Below are 16,602 nucleotides of genomic sequence, written 5' to 3'. Positions count from 1 at the left end.
CCCCCGCCGCCACGACGGGCCGCCGGGCCCGGGCCCGCCCCTGCCGCGCTCCGCCTCCCCGCGCTGCCATTGGCCGGCGCGGCGCGGGGCCCGGCATGCCCGGCTCCCTCCGCGGCGCCCGGCGACCTCACGTGATCCCGCCCCAAGATGGCCGCCGCCGCCCTCTTGTTTTGATGAATAATCTCTGCGCGGGGCAGGGGCCGCGGCGCGGGCGGGGGCCGAGGTTGAGGGGCGCGGGCGGGCCGGGGCAGCCGGGGGGTGGCTCCCCCTGGGCCACGGCGGCGGGCGGCGCGGAGCGGGCCAGGGGCGGCGGCGGCGGCGGCGGGGCCGGCTGCCGGCGGGCGAGGCGCGGCGCGGCCGCCCCGGAGATGCCCTTGTGAGGCGCGCCGGGGCGCAGAGGCGACCGCAGAGCGCGTCCTCGGAGCTGCCCCGCGGCGGGGCGGGGGAAGGCGCCCTCCCGCCGTCCACCATTAAGAGGAAGGCGATGGAGGAGCTGAGCGCGGACGAGGTGAGCCTGCGGGCCGCGGGGCCTGGGGGCGGCTGTGCCGCGGGGCGGGGGTGGGCGGGCTGCCCGGGGCCTGTGCCCGCCGCGGGGGGCTCCCGGTGCGGCAGGAGCGCGGCCCGGCCCCAGCCCCCTCGGCCCCCGCGGCCGGGGGCTTCGGCCGGGGGCGCTGCCCAGCACGGCGCGTGCTCCCGAGCAGCCCCGTTTGGCGGAGCCGGGCAAGGCGCCGCCGCCCGGGGGGGGCCGGGGGTCCCGGGTTTGGTGCCGGGCCTGCCTGGAGCCTTACCGGGGTCCCTGCGGATCGCTCCTGCGGCCTCTGCTGCTCTCGCCCAGGGGTCGCGGTGGGCACCCATCTGGCGCGGGACAGCGAGAGCGCAGCCGGTGTCTTCTCTCTCCCGTTCTAAAGGGTGGCGGCTTCTTGTTTGTCTGTGTTGGGGTTTGGGTTTAGTGCAGACCGAGGTCTTCTGCTTTGCTCACGTATTGGATCGCTCTCAGATGAGTTTTGTTGTGGCAGTGACTGGGATGCAGGGAGCTTCCCGCTCCCCCAGCGGAATGCCCAGGTCACGCTCAACCTAACGTTTTCTCTTACCTGTTTGAAATACCATTTTCATGTTACAGCATATCGCACACGTATAATGTGCATCGCACACAGATAACGTGTATCGCACTGGACCAGCTGCAGTGTAGGCTCGTGGATGTGCTTATACTCTAGGGAGCATCAAAAGAAGTTATTTTTGTTCTGTAGCATCTCTTCAGGTGGGATTGCAGAACAAGGTGTCAGCTGTTGTCACTCACATTTGTTTCCAGAAAGTTGAGATGTTCCTGGTTATGTTGTGTGTCGTGATTTAGCAATCCTGCAATGTTGCAGCGGGAGTCAGGAGGAAACACCTCATGCTAATCACTTGCTGAGGGTCCTCACACTCTACTGAAGCATTGAGGAAAGGAGCGCAATTCCCATGCTGGGGAGAGTGGGGTGGGACGCTGCTGCTTTCATTTCTGCTGTGAAAAGGGATCGCTGATTTTACAGGTATATTTCATTGAGTACTTTGTTTATACACAATGCTTCTGATGGTTAAACTACCTCTGGTTGTGAGGTGTTTTATGATTAATTTCAGAATTATTTGACCTGTGTAAGCTTGCTTGTGTCACTGCTTCAGCCAATTACCGACATCATCAAAAGCACTGCATTGTGGAACAAGCTGCAGAAAATGAGTTCTCCAGTAGGGACTCATTGCCTTTTCTGGCAAAATGTTTGTCTCGAGTGACTCAAATTTTTTCAGGTCTTCCTAGGACAGGTCAGCTAGGGCCAAAGCTGACTGGTCTTTTAAATGATTGCTTGAGACAATCTTATATCATTTTGAGAGAGTCACGCTGTCACTTTCTATTGTTGATAGATCGCTCATTGAAAAGTCAGAGGCAAGTCTATTTTTGTATTCCTGCAAGTCTCCACTTTACTGTTACTTGGTGCGGTGGACCCTGAATCAGAAGTGGACTATATGGAGAAATAGTTGTCTAAAATACATTATGTGCAACTTCTGTCTGATTCAGACTTTCTTATCTGGCAGTGACTGAAGGTAAACCCCCACTTAACTGAAGCTTAAATTAATTGTGAGCCTCTTGTAGATTGTATGATTTTCTTATATTGAACCAAAATTAACTGTAACATTAACAGATTGTAACTCGAAAAGAGACGCAGAGACAAAAATGGGGAAGAATGATGTGAACTTACTATCTTTTAACATTTACAAGGTGTTTAGAATAGTGTTTTCTGAGCATAGAACATGACTAGCGTCACCAGAAAATGAAGCATTTCTTAAACCAATTCAACATGCTTTAATGAATACAAGAAAAAAAAAGCTATCCAAGCAAATTACTCTTTATTGTACAGATTTGGAACTCATGTATGATATGGGAGAATAAAAAATTGCCTTAGAGTCTCAGTAAGCAGTTGCCACTAAAGCAGATGTTGATACAGATTTTATTTTTTAACTGAGAGTGTGTGAGCCTGAGGGACTAGTCCTCCTGGTTGTACCTTTATCGTCCTGCTGCAAAATTAAAGTATCAGTTAACAGCCTTTAACAGGGTGCTATTTTTACATTGTTTGTTGTGTGTCCAGCTAACAGCTTTTAAGACATCCAGTAAGATCAAAAATGTTTCTGAAAACTACTATTCAAAGACGTAGTCTAGGTGTGTCCAGCAAAAACCGTGCTAATAAAAAAAAGTACATCTGATTGGTAGAATGGAAAAAGCACATTGTTTTTTAATTAAGCTTTTAAGCTGTATATTATGGAGTTGCGCTCTGTAAGGAAGCTGAGCATTGTTTGTTCTGTAGCCTGTGTGCTCATTAGTACCAAGTAACTTGTCACTCTTAGGTAACGTAATGATACGTGATAGCTGTGTCATATGTCCTATTGCAAGTACTTATTGCTGAAATCAAGGGTTGGGTATTACTGAGGTACCCTAAAATTTCCTAGGAAAATATTCACACAAAAAAACCCACCAAACCAGCTATGTGTTTCCTCATGGTGATTTGGAGAGTCATCCAGTCTGAAACGAGAGCCAGGTCACTGTGAACTCCCGCACACTAATGTGTGATTTGTGTTACGTGAAGGCAACAGGTTGGGGCTCTGCTGTGCCCAGTGTTGGGCAAACAAGCCGCGGCTTCCGATGGCCTCTCTCGTGCCCTGGGCGTGAAGCCTCCGCTCTCTAGTCTGAAGGTGCTGAGGGAATTAACTGGATGGGTAGAGTGCGTGTGCTGGTGCTATGCTGTGTTCTCAAATGTCTGTTTCAGCGTGCACGTCTGCCTTTCTAGCATAACGTCTTTTTTTCTCCCCTTTTTTCCTCTCTTACTTAAAACTTGTTAATGTTCAGATCAATTTTCAAATTTCTGTGGTGATTTTACGTAAACCTAGAGGACTGTGAGAATTCAGGATACCCAAGAACCAAACCTGCTCCTTACCCACTGCTGAATGTACCCTCTGTTGTGAAGGCTGTCTCGTTCGGTGGAAAAAATATTCACAGTTTGTTTTTGTTTTAATGTCAATTTGTTCAGCAGTAAGGAAGATAAGTATAACTTGCCTATCATACTTAAAGGGGCAGGGAAAACCTTGTATTAGTTTTAACCGCAATGCCTTATCTAGAAGCAGCATGGTGTCTGTGCAGGTTCTTGGTTCCGTGCCCTTTTTGGAACTTTTTTCAGGGCAGGCTGCAACCCCGGGGGGTTGGTCCCTGGGAAGGATGGGTGGCTGGTGGGCTAAGAGTGACAAAGGCAAGGCAGAAAGCTTGTCCGATGTCCTCCTGTTTCAGCAGTGGTGACTGAGTTGGTTTTGATGCACCTTCGGCGTTGATCTGGCCTAGCACTGTAGGTGAAGGAGTGCCGAGGGGCACAAGGGACCTCGGTGATCTGCGTGAAACTGGGCGATGATGAAGAGAGGTTTTGTGCAATTCGTACCTTCTAAGGGATATGACCTTGTCTGAGTAATCGACGTTTGACTGTATTTGACAATACATTGATAAATACATTGATTATTGTCTATGCCTTTTTTCCTTGCGTATTTCCTTCCTAACATCAGACGTGGAACTAGACAGCAAGAATGAATATGAACAATTGTGGAAAAGTTTCATATTGCATTTGTTTTTCTTGGTTTTTATGTAGTTAATCTTCATCTTTCTCCCTCAGCTACTTCTGCATATATGAGCTGTTTGTGCATGTATTTGTACTTTTTTCCTCCATTCCTCCCTGCCATTCCTTTATCCGAAAAAGTTGGTTATTGATCAGTTGAACAGTAAGGAAGCAGCTTTTAAAACTTTAATTCAGTTTCCTAATTCAAAGAGATTTCAATTCAGCTGGGTGGTTTTACTGATAATCTTTTTGGTGTAGCTTTGAGCTTGAGCACTTCATTTGGATTCATTTGGGAGAAGTGCTATGGGGCCACGTCCCTGGCGTCTGGCCGGTGTGCCTCAGAGCGGTGCTGCAGTTCTGTGGGTTTTTCAGGTAAACAACAGCTGAAAAATTAAGGTGGGAAATAGAAGTGGAGAAAAATTAAGAATTAAAAAACCAAATAAACTATTTGGAGATCCTAATATATACAGCTTCTACTTAGGGCAAATCTAAACAATTTATCTATGCAATAAGCTCCCCTGTTTTGCTTGACAAGGGATTAAGACATTCTAATCGTAGCCTTTTTTTTTTTTTTGTGTCTTGATGAAAAAAAAGTATTCCTAACTGCCTTCCACGTTCATGTAGTGACACCTGTCATGGAGGGTGATGCAGTTCCAGACACTGTTTTCCCTCATTTTTGAAGTCTGATTTGATTTGATCTGTTTTTCCTGTTGGAGTAGGTTTCGGGGGCCGTTAACGACGATGGTAACGTGGTGTAGACATTGACTTGACACAAATCTTTTGTTCGCTTTTTCACTTGCTTGGCAGTTCTTTAGGATTATGAGCAGAAATGAAAACTGGTACACTGGATGCGATGCTTAAGTGTCATCACGCAAAGAGGGAATAACATGAATTGCTTATTTTTGCAGGGAGTGGCCACTCTTAAATATGATACTTTTATTTTGTACTGGGCCTATTTCGAGGTGAAGGAGTAAGCTTTGGGAACAGATCCTCTGAGACAGCCTGTGATAATAAATGTTTTCTTTCCTGTTTTCCATTTGGGCCTCAGGTTTCACTTGAACCACTTGTAATTTATGGGTTTTATTTTGTCCATTTGTTTCTCATGTAGAATATTAATGTGATGTGGTCACATACTACATCTAATAAATAGGTTCATAACACTTTCTGAAGTTGGATTTTGAAGTCAGATGCTTCTCTGTCTTACTAGCAACATGAAAAATGGTGTTTTAAATTCTGTATGGTGGAATGTCTGTGGAAGATGAGAGGATGTCTGTACTTCTCAAGGTGCTTCTGTCCGGCAGGCGAGTTGTACGCTTTTATTGCTGCAGGTCTGTTTCAGATTAGCTTGCAGAGTGGTCCTCTTAATATCTTTCAGCTGGATCTTCTTTAGTGTGGGTGTTTTTATTAGTTTCATATGGTGTGAAATTAAGGCAAAGGTCATGTTCATATTGTCCCTTTTATCAGATTAATGCAGTTTGTTTTAGCAAATGCCAAAATAAATGGGGAGGAGTGTTACAGGTTTTGAAATTGCTCAGCGGTAAATGTTAAACGTGTCTTACAGAGCTGTTGGAGGGACAGATGCTGTATTCTCCAGTGCAAACGGTTTTCCAAGGCAGGAAATGCATACATAAAATTTAAACATCAGGGGTACCTTGGTGTTGCCTTAGAGAAGTGGCAGTAAGACTGGGCTGTGCTTAGCTGGTTATCGAGTAAAGCCGCTATGTTTGCAGTTTGGCAGGAGTGAACACCTGCGCTGGCAGGAGGGCCAAAGGGCAACCACAGAGTGCGTGCCCATATGTACGTGCAAGCAAGTTTATTTATTTGTTGTTATTTTATTTCCTTTGTGCAGATTCGTCGAAGGCGGCTTGCTCGGTTGGCTGGTGGACCATCTTCCCAACCCACTACGCCGCTTACGTCGCCACAGAGAGAGACGCCGCCAGGACCACCTGTAGTAGCTCCAGCCCCCGGGCCATCCCATAGTCTAGGCCTAAATGTCCATAGCATGACCCCAGCTACCTCTCCAATTGGTGCATCAGGTAGGCTGGCGTGTCGGTGACAGAGATTATTGTCGTATGTCTGCTGAAAGCTGTCATGCAACTCCTCACCGTTAGGATATGGATGCTCTTATTGGTGTTATTGTTGCTGTTAACTAAAAATAAATTTCAGAAAGAAGCATTTTGAAATGGTGAATTACAGTACTGGCTGTTTTCCTTTCCCAGATAATAAAGTTAGATACAATTGTTTTCCAGGTAGAAGTAAACTACTGACATTTAAAAGGTGTGTTACCAAAGCTTGAAGACATTCGTAATACAGTTTAATATTACAGAAAAGAAAGCCAATCTGTGAAGGAGACAGGGAAAAACGCTTTTCAGTCTTGCGACACAGTTTTTATTGATCGGTTTCTGGGTACATTTTATCAATCAGTCCCAAGTTCATTTTTGACCTTTAATTGCTAGCTTTTGGCACAATTGAAAATAGTAGGCTGTGACTACTACTGTGCATTGTCAAGGTAAGAATAAAGTATTTGCTTTCTCCTTTGTATTTGCAAATTTCACTGTTCACAGGAGTGAATGCAAGTAGGGTATGTACAAATGGTGTTTGTTTCAGATGACACAAATAATGCCCCATCTATTCAAATCAGACAAATAGAGAAGGCATGGAAAGTTGGGAGAGTTCCTCTATAGAGAGGCAAAGACAATATTCTTGATATATAATAACACTTTGACCTAAAAAAAAAAGTAATTTTGATTTAAAATTGGCTATCTTGGAAATCAGAACAAATCGGCATATTTTCCAGTTATTGTGATCTTTTGTATGAAAATTTAAATTGTTTTGCTTGTTGTGTTACTAAGCCAAGAGGTTCACAAAACCAATCTCAAAACAAATGTGATGATTGTTTTGAAGAGGTTGTAATTTGATAGAATTTTTTTTTTCAGTGCTCCTTGATAAGCATGCAGAATTCTTCATGTTTACCTGTTTGCTTTCTGAAATTTTATTTTTTCCCTTTTGCAAGTACAGTAATTTACAGGCGTAAATCTTTAATTACAGCGCTGTTTTGAAACACCTACAAGTGACTCCTTCCTGCTTATTTTGTTGCCTTGTATCCAAAGCAGGACAGAGAAAAGCTGTCAAAAACATTTCCTCAGAAAAGCTCATTGCGGCTGGAATTTAATACTCTGTATTGTGCTCATGGTTATAAACAGTGACCCAGAAGCAAACGTGACTTTTTTCTTTTTTTTTTAAGAGAAGTGCAGAGTTCACTTACTGTGTTTGCTCAGTCTGTGGTTATGTGACTGTTTTAATCTGTCTTGCGCCTGACTCCTGCTGAAAGGAGCATTTCTCACTGCCTCTCCCTCTGCTGACCATAGCAACTGTGTGGTGAGTTGGGTCATGGACTTAATCCAGATGAAAACTAACCTAGGAAAAATAAATGGTTGGTTTTCAAATAGATGGGGTCTTGGTCCATCTCACTGCACAGCTGTATCCACAATAATGCCGACAGAGAAGGAGGTGTGGAAGCATGCACCTGTATGTTTGCGTATTGGCAGACCGGTTTATCATGGTTTGAAGTGGTCACATGGCGAAGACCTTAGAGACTTCTGCGTTTAAGAATTCATCTGTCTGCACTGGACAGTACCGAACCATACAAAGGTGGTTGATGACCAGAAGCAGAAGTTATCTGGTCTGTATAGTGTTTGCCATTCATTGCAGCAGTTTAATAATGCGAGTCTCTCACACCAGGGTAAGAGATAGAGTTAAGTTGGGGAATAGATCAGGAAAAAAAACACTCACAATGTTTTCTGCTGTATTTATTTAGCATAAATGAAGACTTGGCTAACACTGTGTGGTTTGCAGGAGTTCATTTGAGCAGTAGCCTAAAATGACTGCAGAGGATTTTAATTCATTTGGACATACAGAGAGCAGTCCCAGCAGAATAATGTCCTTGTAAGCATCCATTTTTATAAGAAGTTGCACGTCATGGTGAGATCAGGCTTACGCACGAATTTAGTGAGAAATACGATCCTTATTTTGTATGTATTTTGAAAATACTTCGAGGAGCCTGAAGAGATTGTATCAGTGACAGCCACACACACTGGGTATGCGGTCTTCATAATTTTTGCACATCTCTATGCTGTTGTCTATCTGTTTGGTTTTTTGTTTGTGGTTTTTTTTTTTTTTTTTTTAAGGCAAAGTGGAACTTCACGTCAGGTAATTTTTACTGTATACCTGATTCAGCAAAGTACAGATGCAACTAAATCCCGGAAAAGGTGGTAGGTAGGACAGTTTGCTTGAGTTTGCTTACGAGCGCTGCAGTGTAACTGTTACAGTATGTTTTCCTGGCAGTGGGAGTAAGACCCCAAGGAAATGTAGAACAAGGCAGTTCTCCACTCGGGTAAAGCCATGTTTGCTCTGGTCTCTTTATCCACTGCCTTAGCTAGCTTTTTCTTTGGGAAGGGGGAGGAGGAGAGGGAGGACTCAAGGAAGGCTGCCCAGTTGTGGTTGATGAGGTACTGAAGGAAAACCAGGCTGTACCGGGACTGCCTGACCTGACCTCCCGCGTGCTGGGTGCCCTGCTGAAGGCAGCCTTCCCCTGCCATGGGCAGCCTGGTTCTGCTGGGTGTTCTCTCTAGGGAAGCTGCATCACCAAGCAGTTCTGCTTTTGACAATTGCTTTTATTTAACCTGACTGACCTGAGCAGCTTTGCTTTGTTCAGATGCTATACTTAATATTTCTGTATCCTTGGTTTTGTGGAGAAACTGTACTAAGCTTTTGGCCTGTACCTTGTGCAAGGGGTTTCAGTGTCAAAGCTGTACTATACATCACTAAAATTCCAGGACTAGAGGAAATGGCCATTTAGAACTGAAATGGAGTTTTCCTTGACATTTTTCTGCTTCCTGGGTGAAATCTTTTGCAGATACTTAATACTGATACTGAAATATGCTGGAAACCTAATGGGCTGAACGATGGTGTTTGAATGTTGTTTACAAATGAATGATAATACCTAGATACAGCCCTGAAGTTACTAACCAAAGCGTAGAAGCTTTCAACAAAACTCCGTAAAACCTAACATGTAGTAAATATTTTGTGATGTGTGATTTCCAGCGTAATATAAGGAGTTAAATATAAACTGGTTTTGTACCCAGGGAAGTAAAATAGGAGTTTCAGAGCAGTAGAATGACATGACTTTTCTGGCCTCCTATGCCGAGTATCTCGTTGTTTTTCAGCAAGCTGTCTTTTAAATGTTTTTTTCCTGCCTTCTGCAGTTTTGTTCCTGTAAAAATGAATTGTTTCAAGACCTAGGGAAGCTTTGGGAAGGGTGCGCAAAAACAAACAGCTTGTGTCAGAGAGCATAATCCTGATTTGTTCTGTTTTGCTGCCCCCACTGTTAACTTCAGAATGTGTTGCCACCATAAACGTGGGACAAACTTGCACTTGACAGTAGTAACACTGCAGTGCAGCCAGTGCTGGAATTCAAAAATAGGCTGTCATTCAGGTTTTACACTTCTCACCTGAAACCTAATACTGTTTGGGGAATGTCTTAGTAAACTGTAGGCAGAAGAGCTAAAAGGAGTGAAATTCACTGCTGCTTTCTTTTTAAATAGGCAGGTGAATAATACCTTTTTTCTCTCCCTTCAAGAAGTCTGTTTAGTGATATGCAAATACCTGATATTGATAAAACTACAGTTGCAGCTTGCAAGTAATGCTATTTATTATAAACCAGTGTCACTAGGCACAAACTTTAGGAATAGACTACTACACTTAAAAGCCCTCTCTGTTTAGGTGCTTTCAGAACTCATTCAACTTGCTGTGTTACTGGATGGAAGGCTTTTTCTGCATTGTTTGGAATTATGCATATAACTTTTTTCCTATCACACTAGTATCTACTACTTCTCTGAAGAAGTCTTTGTTGCAAAGTGAATCCATCTGTTCATACCCTGATGCTTATCAGCCCTGCTCCAGGGCCGTTACATCAGTCTCCATTTGTTGGTGTTCCACTTGGTGCATGTTGTTAGGACTTCTTGGATGCTTACTTTATCCCTGTGGCGAGGGAAAAGTACAGGTAATATCAGAATAAATTGTGGGAGGTTTTGTGGAAGATGGCACTGCTCACATTAGCTTGTTCTGTATCCTCACCCAAGTTAACGCCATTCTAATGACCCAGTGTGAAGCCCTGTTCTGATGGGACAGGCTTTAGTGGGGCTTTGACAAAGTCTTAAGGTAGTGCACAGAGCAATCTTAAAAGAGGTAATTTTGCTAGTGGTTTTTTTAATGGCAGTGAATCTCTGAGCACTTCATGGATGCAAATTCAGTTCCGTCTTCTGCCTTGTAATGCAGGTAAGCATTCCTGTATTGTTGCTGCAAGGGCAGGTAGAAAATGTGATTATTTGTAGTCAAATGTGGATATTAGTAACGTTTATTTCCTAATGCATTACTGAGAATGCTTAAGAGCTGTCTTGAAAAGCAGTATTTCTTCTCCTTTTCTATCCAAATAATTGTGTAGTGCTCTCTCATCTCTCTAGTAGTAATCTTGGTGGTGCCTTTTCTCTAGGAGTAGCCCACCGAAGCCAGAGCAGCGAAGGAGTGAGTTCACTCAGCAGTTCTCCATCTAACAGCCTTGAAACACAATCTCAGTCTCTCTCTCGATCTCAGAGCATGGATATTGATAGTGTCTCCTGTGAGAAAAGGTAAAAATGCAGCTTGTATAAGCTGGCAAATACTGCACAATGCTAATCATCAAAACAACTTACACAGGAAAATACTCGGCCACTTCTCACTACCAGCTGTGTTAATGCAATAGGGTTTAATGCTTAAAAATGACCCACTTTAGAAAAAGCGTTACAATGGTCTAGTCTAGTTTTAATGGGAATTCCTGACCTAAAGTGATAAAAGACACAAAGCATTGTCTTAGACATTGTGATGAGTGTTTCTGGTGGGGGACAATTCAGCTACTCTGTTTAAAAAAGAAAAGCTTTTGGGATGTGATGGCTGTATAGTTTGTATTGCCTGCTGAAGAAATTTAGAATTGTGTTTCTTGAACTCAATGTAATATGAGAAGCATTTATCAGCTGGTGATTTTAATTGCTGTTTGTACATATGGCTGTTTCTGTTGAGTTGGTTTTCCTCTGCCGCTTCTACTTAAGGTGACATTCTTTCAGTCAGCATCTTACAGAGGACTGGCTGCAGCTTTCTACAAGTTAATGGGCTTCTCTTATTTCCACTTACAGTATGTCCCAGGTAGATGTGGATTCAGGAATTGAAAACATGGAGGTTGATGAGAGCGATCGCAGAGAGAAAAGGAGTCTGACGGATAAGGTTAGTGTTTTGTGTTGGCTGGATGGAGCAGTAATACGAAGCTTTAGCTTACAGTGAGTTCAGTTACGTCTCTACTTTGAATACATGCTTTTGAGAGGATGGAACTAGCTCTCATGTCATCTGCGAACCATTTCTTCACTAATTTCCTCATAAAAATTTGTGGGAAGGAAAAGTTAAAACTTCCAATATCAAAGCTGCGTTTCAGTTGTCTCAAATTGATTTATCAATGATATTTGCAAACTCCGAAGAAAATGTTTTTGTTATACATCCTACAGCAGTGATGTGTTGATGCCCAGGTGTATTTTCTTAATGCGCAGTAGACCTGAAGAAATATTTCTTAACACACTGAAGATTGTTGCGGCTTATTTGTATTGTATAGCATTTAGACATCTCCTAACAAAGCATTGCTTCAGGTGTTACATATGCTGGCGTAATGCTATGTAATAAGGTTTTCTAAATGATATTATAAGAAAAATAAATAATATTTGGCTTTCAAGGTTTAAACAGGTGGTAGAACCCTTTAAAGTAGAAGAAGCAAGCAAGCAAGTGTAGAGCTCTAACTCACTCCTGAAGTTGTCCTCAGTGTCATTTGATTTTAAGGCTCACGTGAAATACAGCCATAAAGAAATGGGATGACACTGTAGTGGAGAGAAGTTTCTACAGTTCTTGCAGTGCTCATTAGATGTCTTTGTTTATTCCTGCACTGTCAGTAATAAGGTCAGTTGGTAAAAGCCTGGCTTAAAGCCACGTAGCAGTGACCCCGCTGCAGAATCCTTTCCAGCCAATTCCTAGCTGCAGTCGGGCAGCTTGTATTGTGCTACTGTGCAATAAATAGCTTGGAATCAAGGACAGTCTTGAAGCAGAGGGGAGGGGGAGAGCAGTGGAAAGTAAAATAAAGCTTTGCAAACTTGGTTCAGTTCCACTTACTCATTTGGAGATACCAAAATGTTAAGTGGATAGGAGACAGCGTAGTCTTCATTTATGGGCAAATTTTTTTTTTGCCTGGTTATCTGCACTGAAGATGATGTCAATAATAAGCCTTCTTTGCAGAAATGAGCAGAAGTACTTGAAAACAGTAGAATAATACTAGAGTCATTAAGTCAATAAAAATATATGAATGTGCCAAAATTTATGGTTTATTAAATGGTTTGAAGGAAAGCTTTTGAAAAGGGTATAGTGCTGGTAGTTGCTGGAAATCTCTGGTAGATCTAGGCTTACCTGGTGGCTATTATGAGGTCTCAAATTAAAGGAAGAAAGGGAGCTTTTTAGTGGCAACCTTTTTTTTTTTTTTTTTTTTTTTTCAGTCTGCATTTTGTTCTTCCTCATTGACTTATTTTTTCTAAAGGAAAAAGAGTATTACTATCTCAAGAAGTATGATACATAGCAGTACAGTGTGCAGTTGTATTAGTCAACTGTCAGAATATTTTTTTTTTTTTTTTTTTTTTTTTGTCTTGTAAATCTCTACAACTCTTGCAGGAGAACTCTGGGAGAAAAATCACCTTGAAGCTAAAACTTCCCCATCTTTGAAATTCTCTGCAGCTGAATTGTCTGTTCTGTGTGTTATGTTGTTTTTACAGTATTGGTAGAAGAGCATAGGGCAGGACAGAGTTATGTTGCTGGCTTGTCATGAATGTTACAGAATGTTTTTCAATGCTACCTCTCCTCACATTGCAGGGGTAATTACTTGAGTTTCATTTTTCTGTATTCCACCATGTTTTCAGGTGCGTGCTTAAAGCTGCCTTGGGATTGCAAGAGTGCTCCCCTGCAGCCTTTGCTACCACTGTATAGTATCTATAGTATATGGTAGCATTCTTTTTAGAGAAACTAGTTTTTCAGTTTGAGCACAGTTTACGTGATCTTCCTTTTTTGGAAGAAAGGGGAACAAAGGCAAATTCTTGAGTCTTTTGTCCTGTCCTGACTTCATTCAAGTGAAAGATGTCTTTATCTTGGGCAAAGAAAAGAAAGCAGAAGAGATGTGGGGAAGCTCGCTCCTTCCTGTGCTTTCAATTCTACAAGAAACTCTTAAAATACCTGGGCATAATGAAATCCCCAAATAATTCCTTAAAGCAGAAGTATCTTGGTTAATTTTTTTTTTCTTGGTATACTGTTTTCAAATGTGTTTTGGGAATTTGCTCCCTATGGGATTTGTGTATTTCTGCTACATCTTTTCTGCATCTCTTGTGTTTGTTTGGGGTCTTTCCAAATAGATTTTCACAAATATATCTATAGTCCTTCATAAGTACACAAAATCTGGCATTAAGAGTTAGTTGGAAGCTGTTTAAAGAAGACCTGCATCTGATTGTGTCTTGACTAACGATTGCAAATAAGTTGATTTTTATTTTTTTAACTCCCCCAACCAAGGAACCTCTGTCTGGGTCTGAAGTATCTGAGGAGCAAGCTTTACAGCTGGTCTGTAAGATCTTCAGAGTCTCTTGGAAGGACCGAGACAGAGATGTTATCTTCCTGAATTCACTCTCTGCCCAGTTTAAGCAGAACCCAAAGGAGGGTAGGTATATGAACCGTCACCATTGGTAGAGATTGTTTCGGTTGGGTGGAGTGTTCCCTACTGTCAGCTTTTTCTCCCTTTGCTACAATGCTTTAGTCACCCACTTGAGGTCTTTGCTTGATTTCAGCATCTGCTGTCAGCAGATGTAGCAGGAAATGGAATCCCCAAAAAGGAGCATGGACAGATTGGTTGTAGTTCGCGTTGTAGTCAGTCGCTCTGCTCTTGTTGGTTAGGTTTTCTGTTGTCAAACTAGTGTACTGATATTGCAGTGTTGCTGTATTTACTTTTTTTTTAGAAACCTTTACTGAACTAATGGGTTGTCTTTCATCATAATAGACATTTAGCAGTTAATTCGATAAGCTAAACATTCCTGGTTTTTTATATAACAAATTATATTTCCTATGTCTGCTACAAGATGTAACCAAAATCAAAATTGTTATTTTATGTGTAGGCATGCATGGGGGATGTGGGGGTGCATGCATGGGGTTTTTTTCCCTTTCTTTATGACACAACTTGCCTAACTCGACAGCAGGTGGGAAAACATGAGAGGGACGGACAAGACAACTTTAATAATCAACAATAACAACATTAGGTCATCTATGATCTTTTGTACTTCCCATAAAAGTTATATTTTTGTGCAGCTGTAATTCCAGAACCTAGTTAATATAGACAGTGATAGACATGTCTGTTGGTTTTGCCAAAAGCAGCACTTAAATCACAGCAGTAAATTACTGTCCTTTTTAGTTGAAATCTCAGACCATGTGCAGATGAAGACAGTAGCTGAGGATACTAACTCTCTTATTCTTAACAGTGTTTTCAGATTTTAAGGACTTGATTGGGCAGATTTTGATGGAAGTGCTGATGATGTCCACCCAGTCAAGGGATGAAAACCCCTTTGCTAGCCTGACGGCTACATCGCAACCGATTGCTGCCGCTGCCCGGTCTCCTGACAGAAGCCTGATGTTAAACATGGGCTCTAACCCTGGGAACAGCCCTGTGTTCTGTAACGTGGGCTCCTTTGGTTCCAGTTCGTTATCCAGGTGACTTCTGATTATAACTGAATACTGATTTCACTTGAATATTCTTTGTAGACTAGAAGAGAGAGGGGTGTAGAAATGTCCCAAGAACAGTAAATAGAATAGATTTTTGAAGATCTTCACTCTTTTTTCATGTGAAGGACCCTCCATGTCACCATTTTTTATTACTTTGCCATGGTTGTAAGTGTATTTGATAGGTTAAAGCCATGTAGCTGGTTCCTTCTGAGAAGTATCCCTAAATTGTGTCAGTGAAGGCTATGACTCTTTAAAAGTGTGTAGACTGTGACATAGTTTTATTAAACAACAGTAAAAAGGAGTAATGTGTGTGAGCTGCAGAATTATTGCTGAAGAGTCATCAGAAGGGCAAGGGCTTCTCTTGCTCATTTTTTCTTTTTCACCCTTTTTCTGCATATCCTAAATTGTTGCTTTTTTTTTTTTCTTTTTTCCCCTGTAACTGGTTTAGTCTCTATGGGACTAGTCCAGCTCCTACTACCAATTTCACAAGCTATGTACCAATGACTGGTTCATCTCTTACCCCACCAGCCAGTTCAGTTGCCACTGCATCTGTGCCTTCCATTACTGTCAGCTCTCACCTCACAGCAACAAGCCCTTCTTGGATGCAGTCTGCTTCTCCGAGGTACCGGCCATACACCGTTGCCCATTCTGGAGGCTTTTCAGCTTCTTCCATCCCACGTTCCTTGAATATTTCCATCCCATCTAGTTCACCAAGTCCTCCAGCCATGGCTGCTAGCCCTCCAGCCATGCCAGTCATCACATCCAGACAGAGACCCACAGCAGTGGGTCCACCTTTGTTTACTGCTTCACCCAGTACCTTGCGCAGGCGTTCTTCTTTACTGAACAGGATTCCTTCTAGGTATTTCACAAGAGCAAAAGAGTGTGTTTAATGTGTGCTGTGCAGGGTGTGGCATAATCGTGCAATTTGAAAGAACTTATGTTTGTGCTGAGCTTACCCTACTTACCCTGAGTTGATTTCTGTGTTTTGGTTTGTGCTAATACATTGACTTGCTAACAAGCTGCCTTTGCCAAAATGTTAAACCTGCTTCTGTGAGCATTTGAGATGTAATGTAATTACTTTAAAGGTAGCAATATTGTTTGAATTTCCTCCTCTTATATCTGTTCCAGTGAAACTATTAGCTTTCTGTTCAGTTGCTACTGCTGGGTGGTAAACCAAACAGACCTCCTGCTTTGAAATCAGTTTTCTGAGTAGGACTTTAGTTAATTTGTTGAGAGCTGCTACTTGCTGGACTGTGTTAGCTTTGATTCCCTAGTGCGTAGATTTAAATTACAGATTAGCCTATTTCACCGTGCCATGCCAAGTACTACTGCATTATCTTCGTTGGCTGCTCCTGGAATCCCTAGTCCCTGCAGGAGGGAGAAACGAGCGTGCAAGGTTTTGAGACCATTACTTGGAAGTTCAGTAGCTTGGAATTGTAATACCTACTATTTGGTCATGTCTAATAATTCCCACTTTAGCTGTAATTTTTGTTAGGTTTATCAAAAATTCTTTTAAAATTTTCAGTTTGTGAACTTGCAGTGTTTTGATGCGTGACTAACTTGTAGTAGTGTAGCAGAGCATGTTAGTATAGTCTTGGTTTTACTA

General features: G+C 42.6%; 1 protein-coding gene across 5 annotated transcripts in view; it reads left to right on the top strand.

Annotated features, from left to right (window-relative positions):
* Positions 1-254: 254 nt before the first annotated feature.
* Positions 255-16,602, top strand: part of UBE4B (ubiquitination factor E4B) — a 40,652-nt gene continuing 24,304 nt past the window's right edge. The window contains exons 1-7 of one of the 5 annotated variants that reach the window (XM_055705985.1): positions 255-508; positions 5,974-6,160; positions 10,675-10,810; positions 11,351-11,438; positions 13,800-13,944; positions 14,756-14,984; positions 15,445-15,855. In XM_055705985.1, coding sequence (XP_055561960.1) covers positions 485-508; positions 5,974-6,160; positions 10,675-10,810; positions 11,351-11,438; positions 13,800-13,944; positions 14,756-14,984; positions 15,445-15,855 — 1,220 coding nt within the window. In that variant the 5' untranslated portion in view covers positions 255-484. Of the gene's footprint in view, positions 509-5,973; positions 6,161-6,373; positions 6,634-6,672; positions 10,461-10,674; positions 10,811-11,350; positions 11,439-13,799; positions 13,945-14,755; positions 14,985-15,444; positions 15,856-16,602 lie in introns of those variants that run through there. The other 4 variants (XM_055705983.1, XM_055705984.1, XM_027802195.2 and 1 more) reach the window with 4 other exon arrangements.

The sequence above is a fragment of the Falco cherrug genome, chromosome 3, assembly GCF_023634085.1.
Source record: "Falco cherrug isolate bFalChe1 chromosome 3, bFalChe1.pri, whole genome shotgun sequence".
In the NCBI taxonomy this organism is placed as follows: Eukaryota; Metazoa; Chordata; class Aves; order Falconiformes; family Falconidae; genus Falco; species Falco cherrug.
The sequence above is the reverse complement of the archived record's forward strand: the minus strand, read 5'-3'. Positions and strand labels throughout refer to the sequence as shown.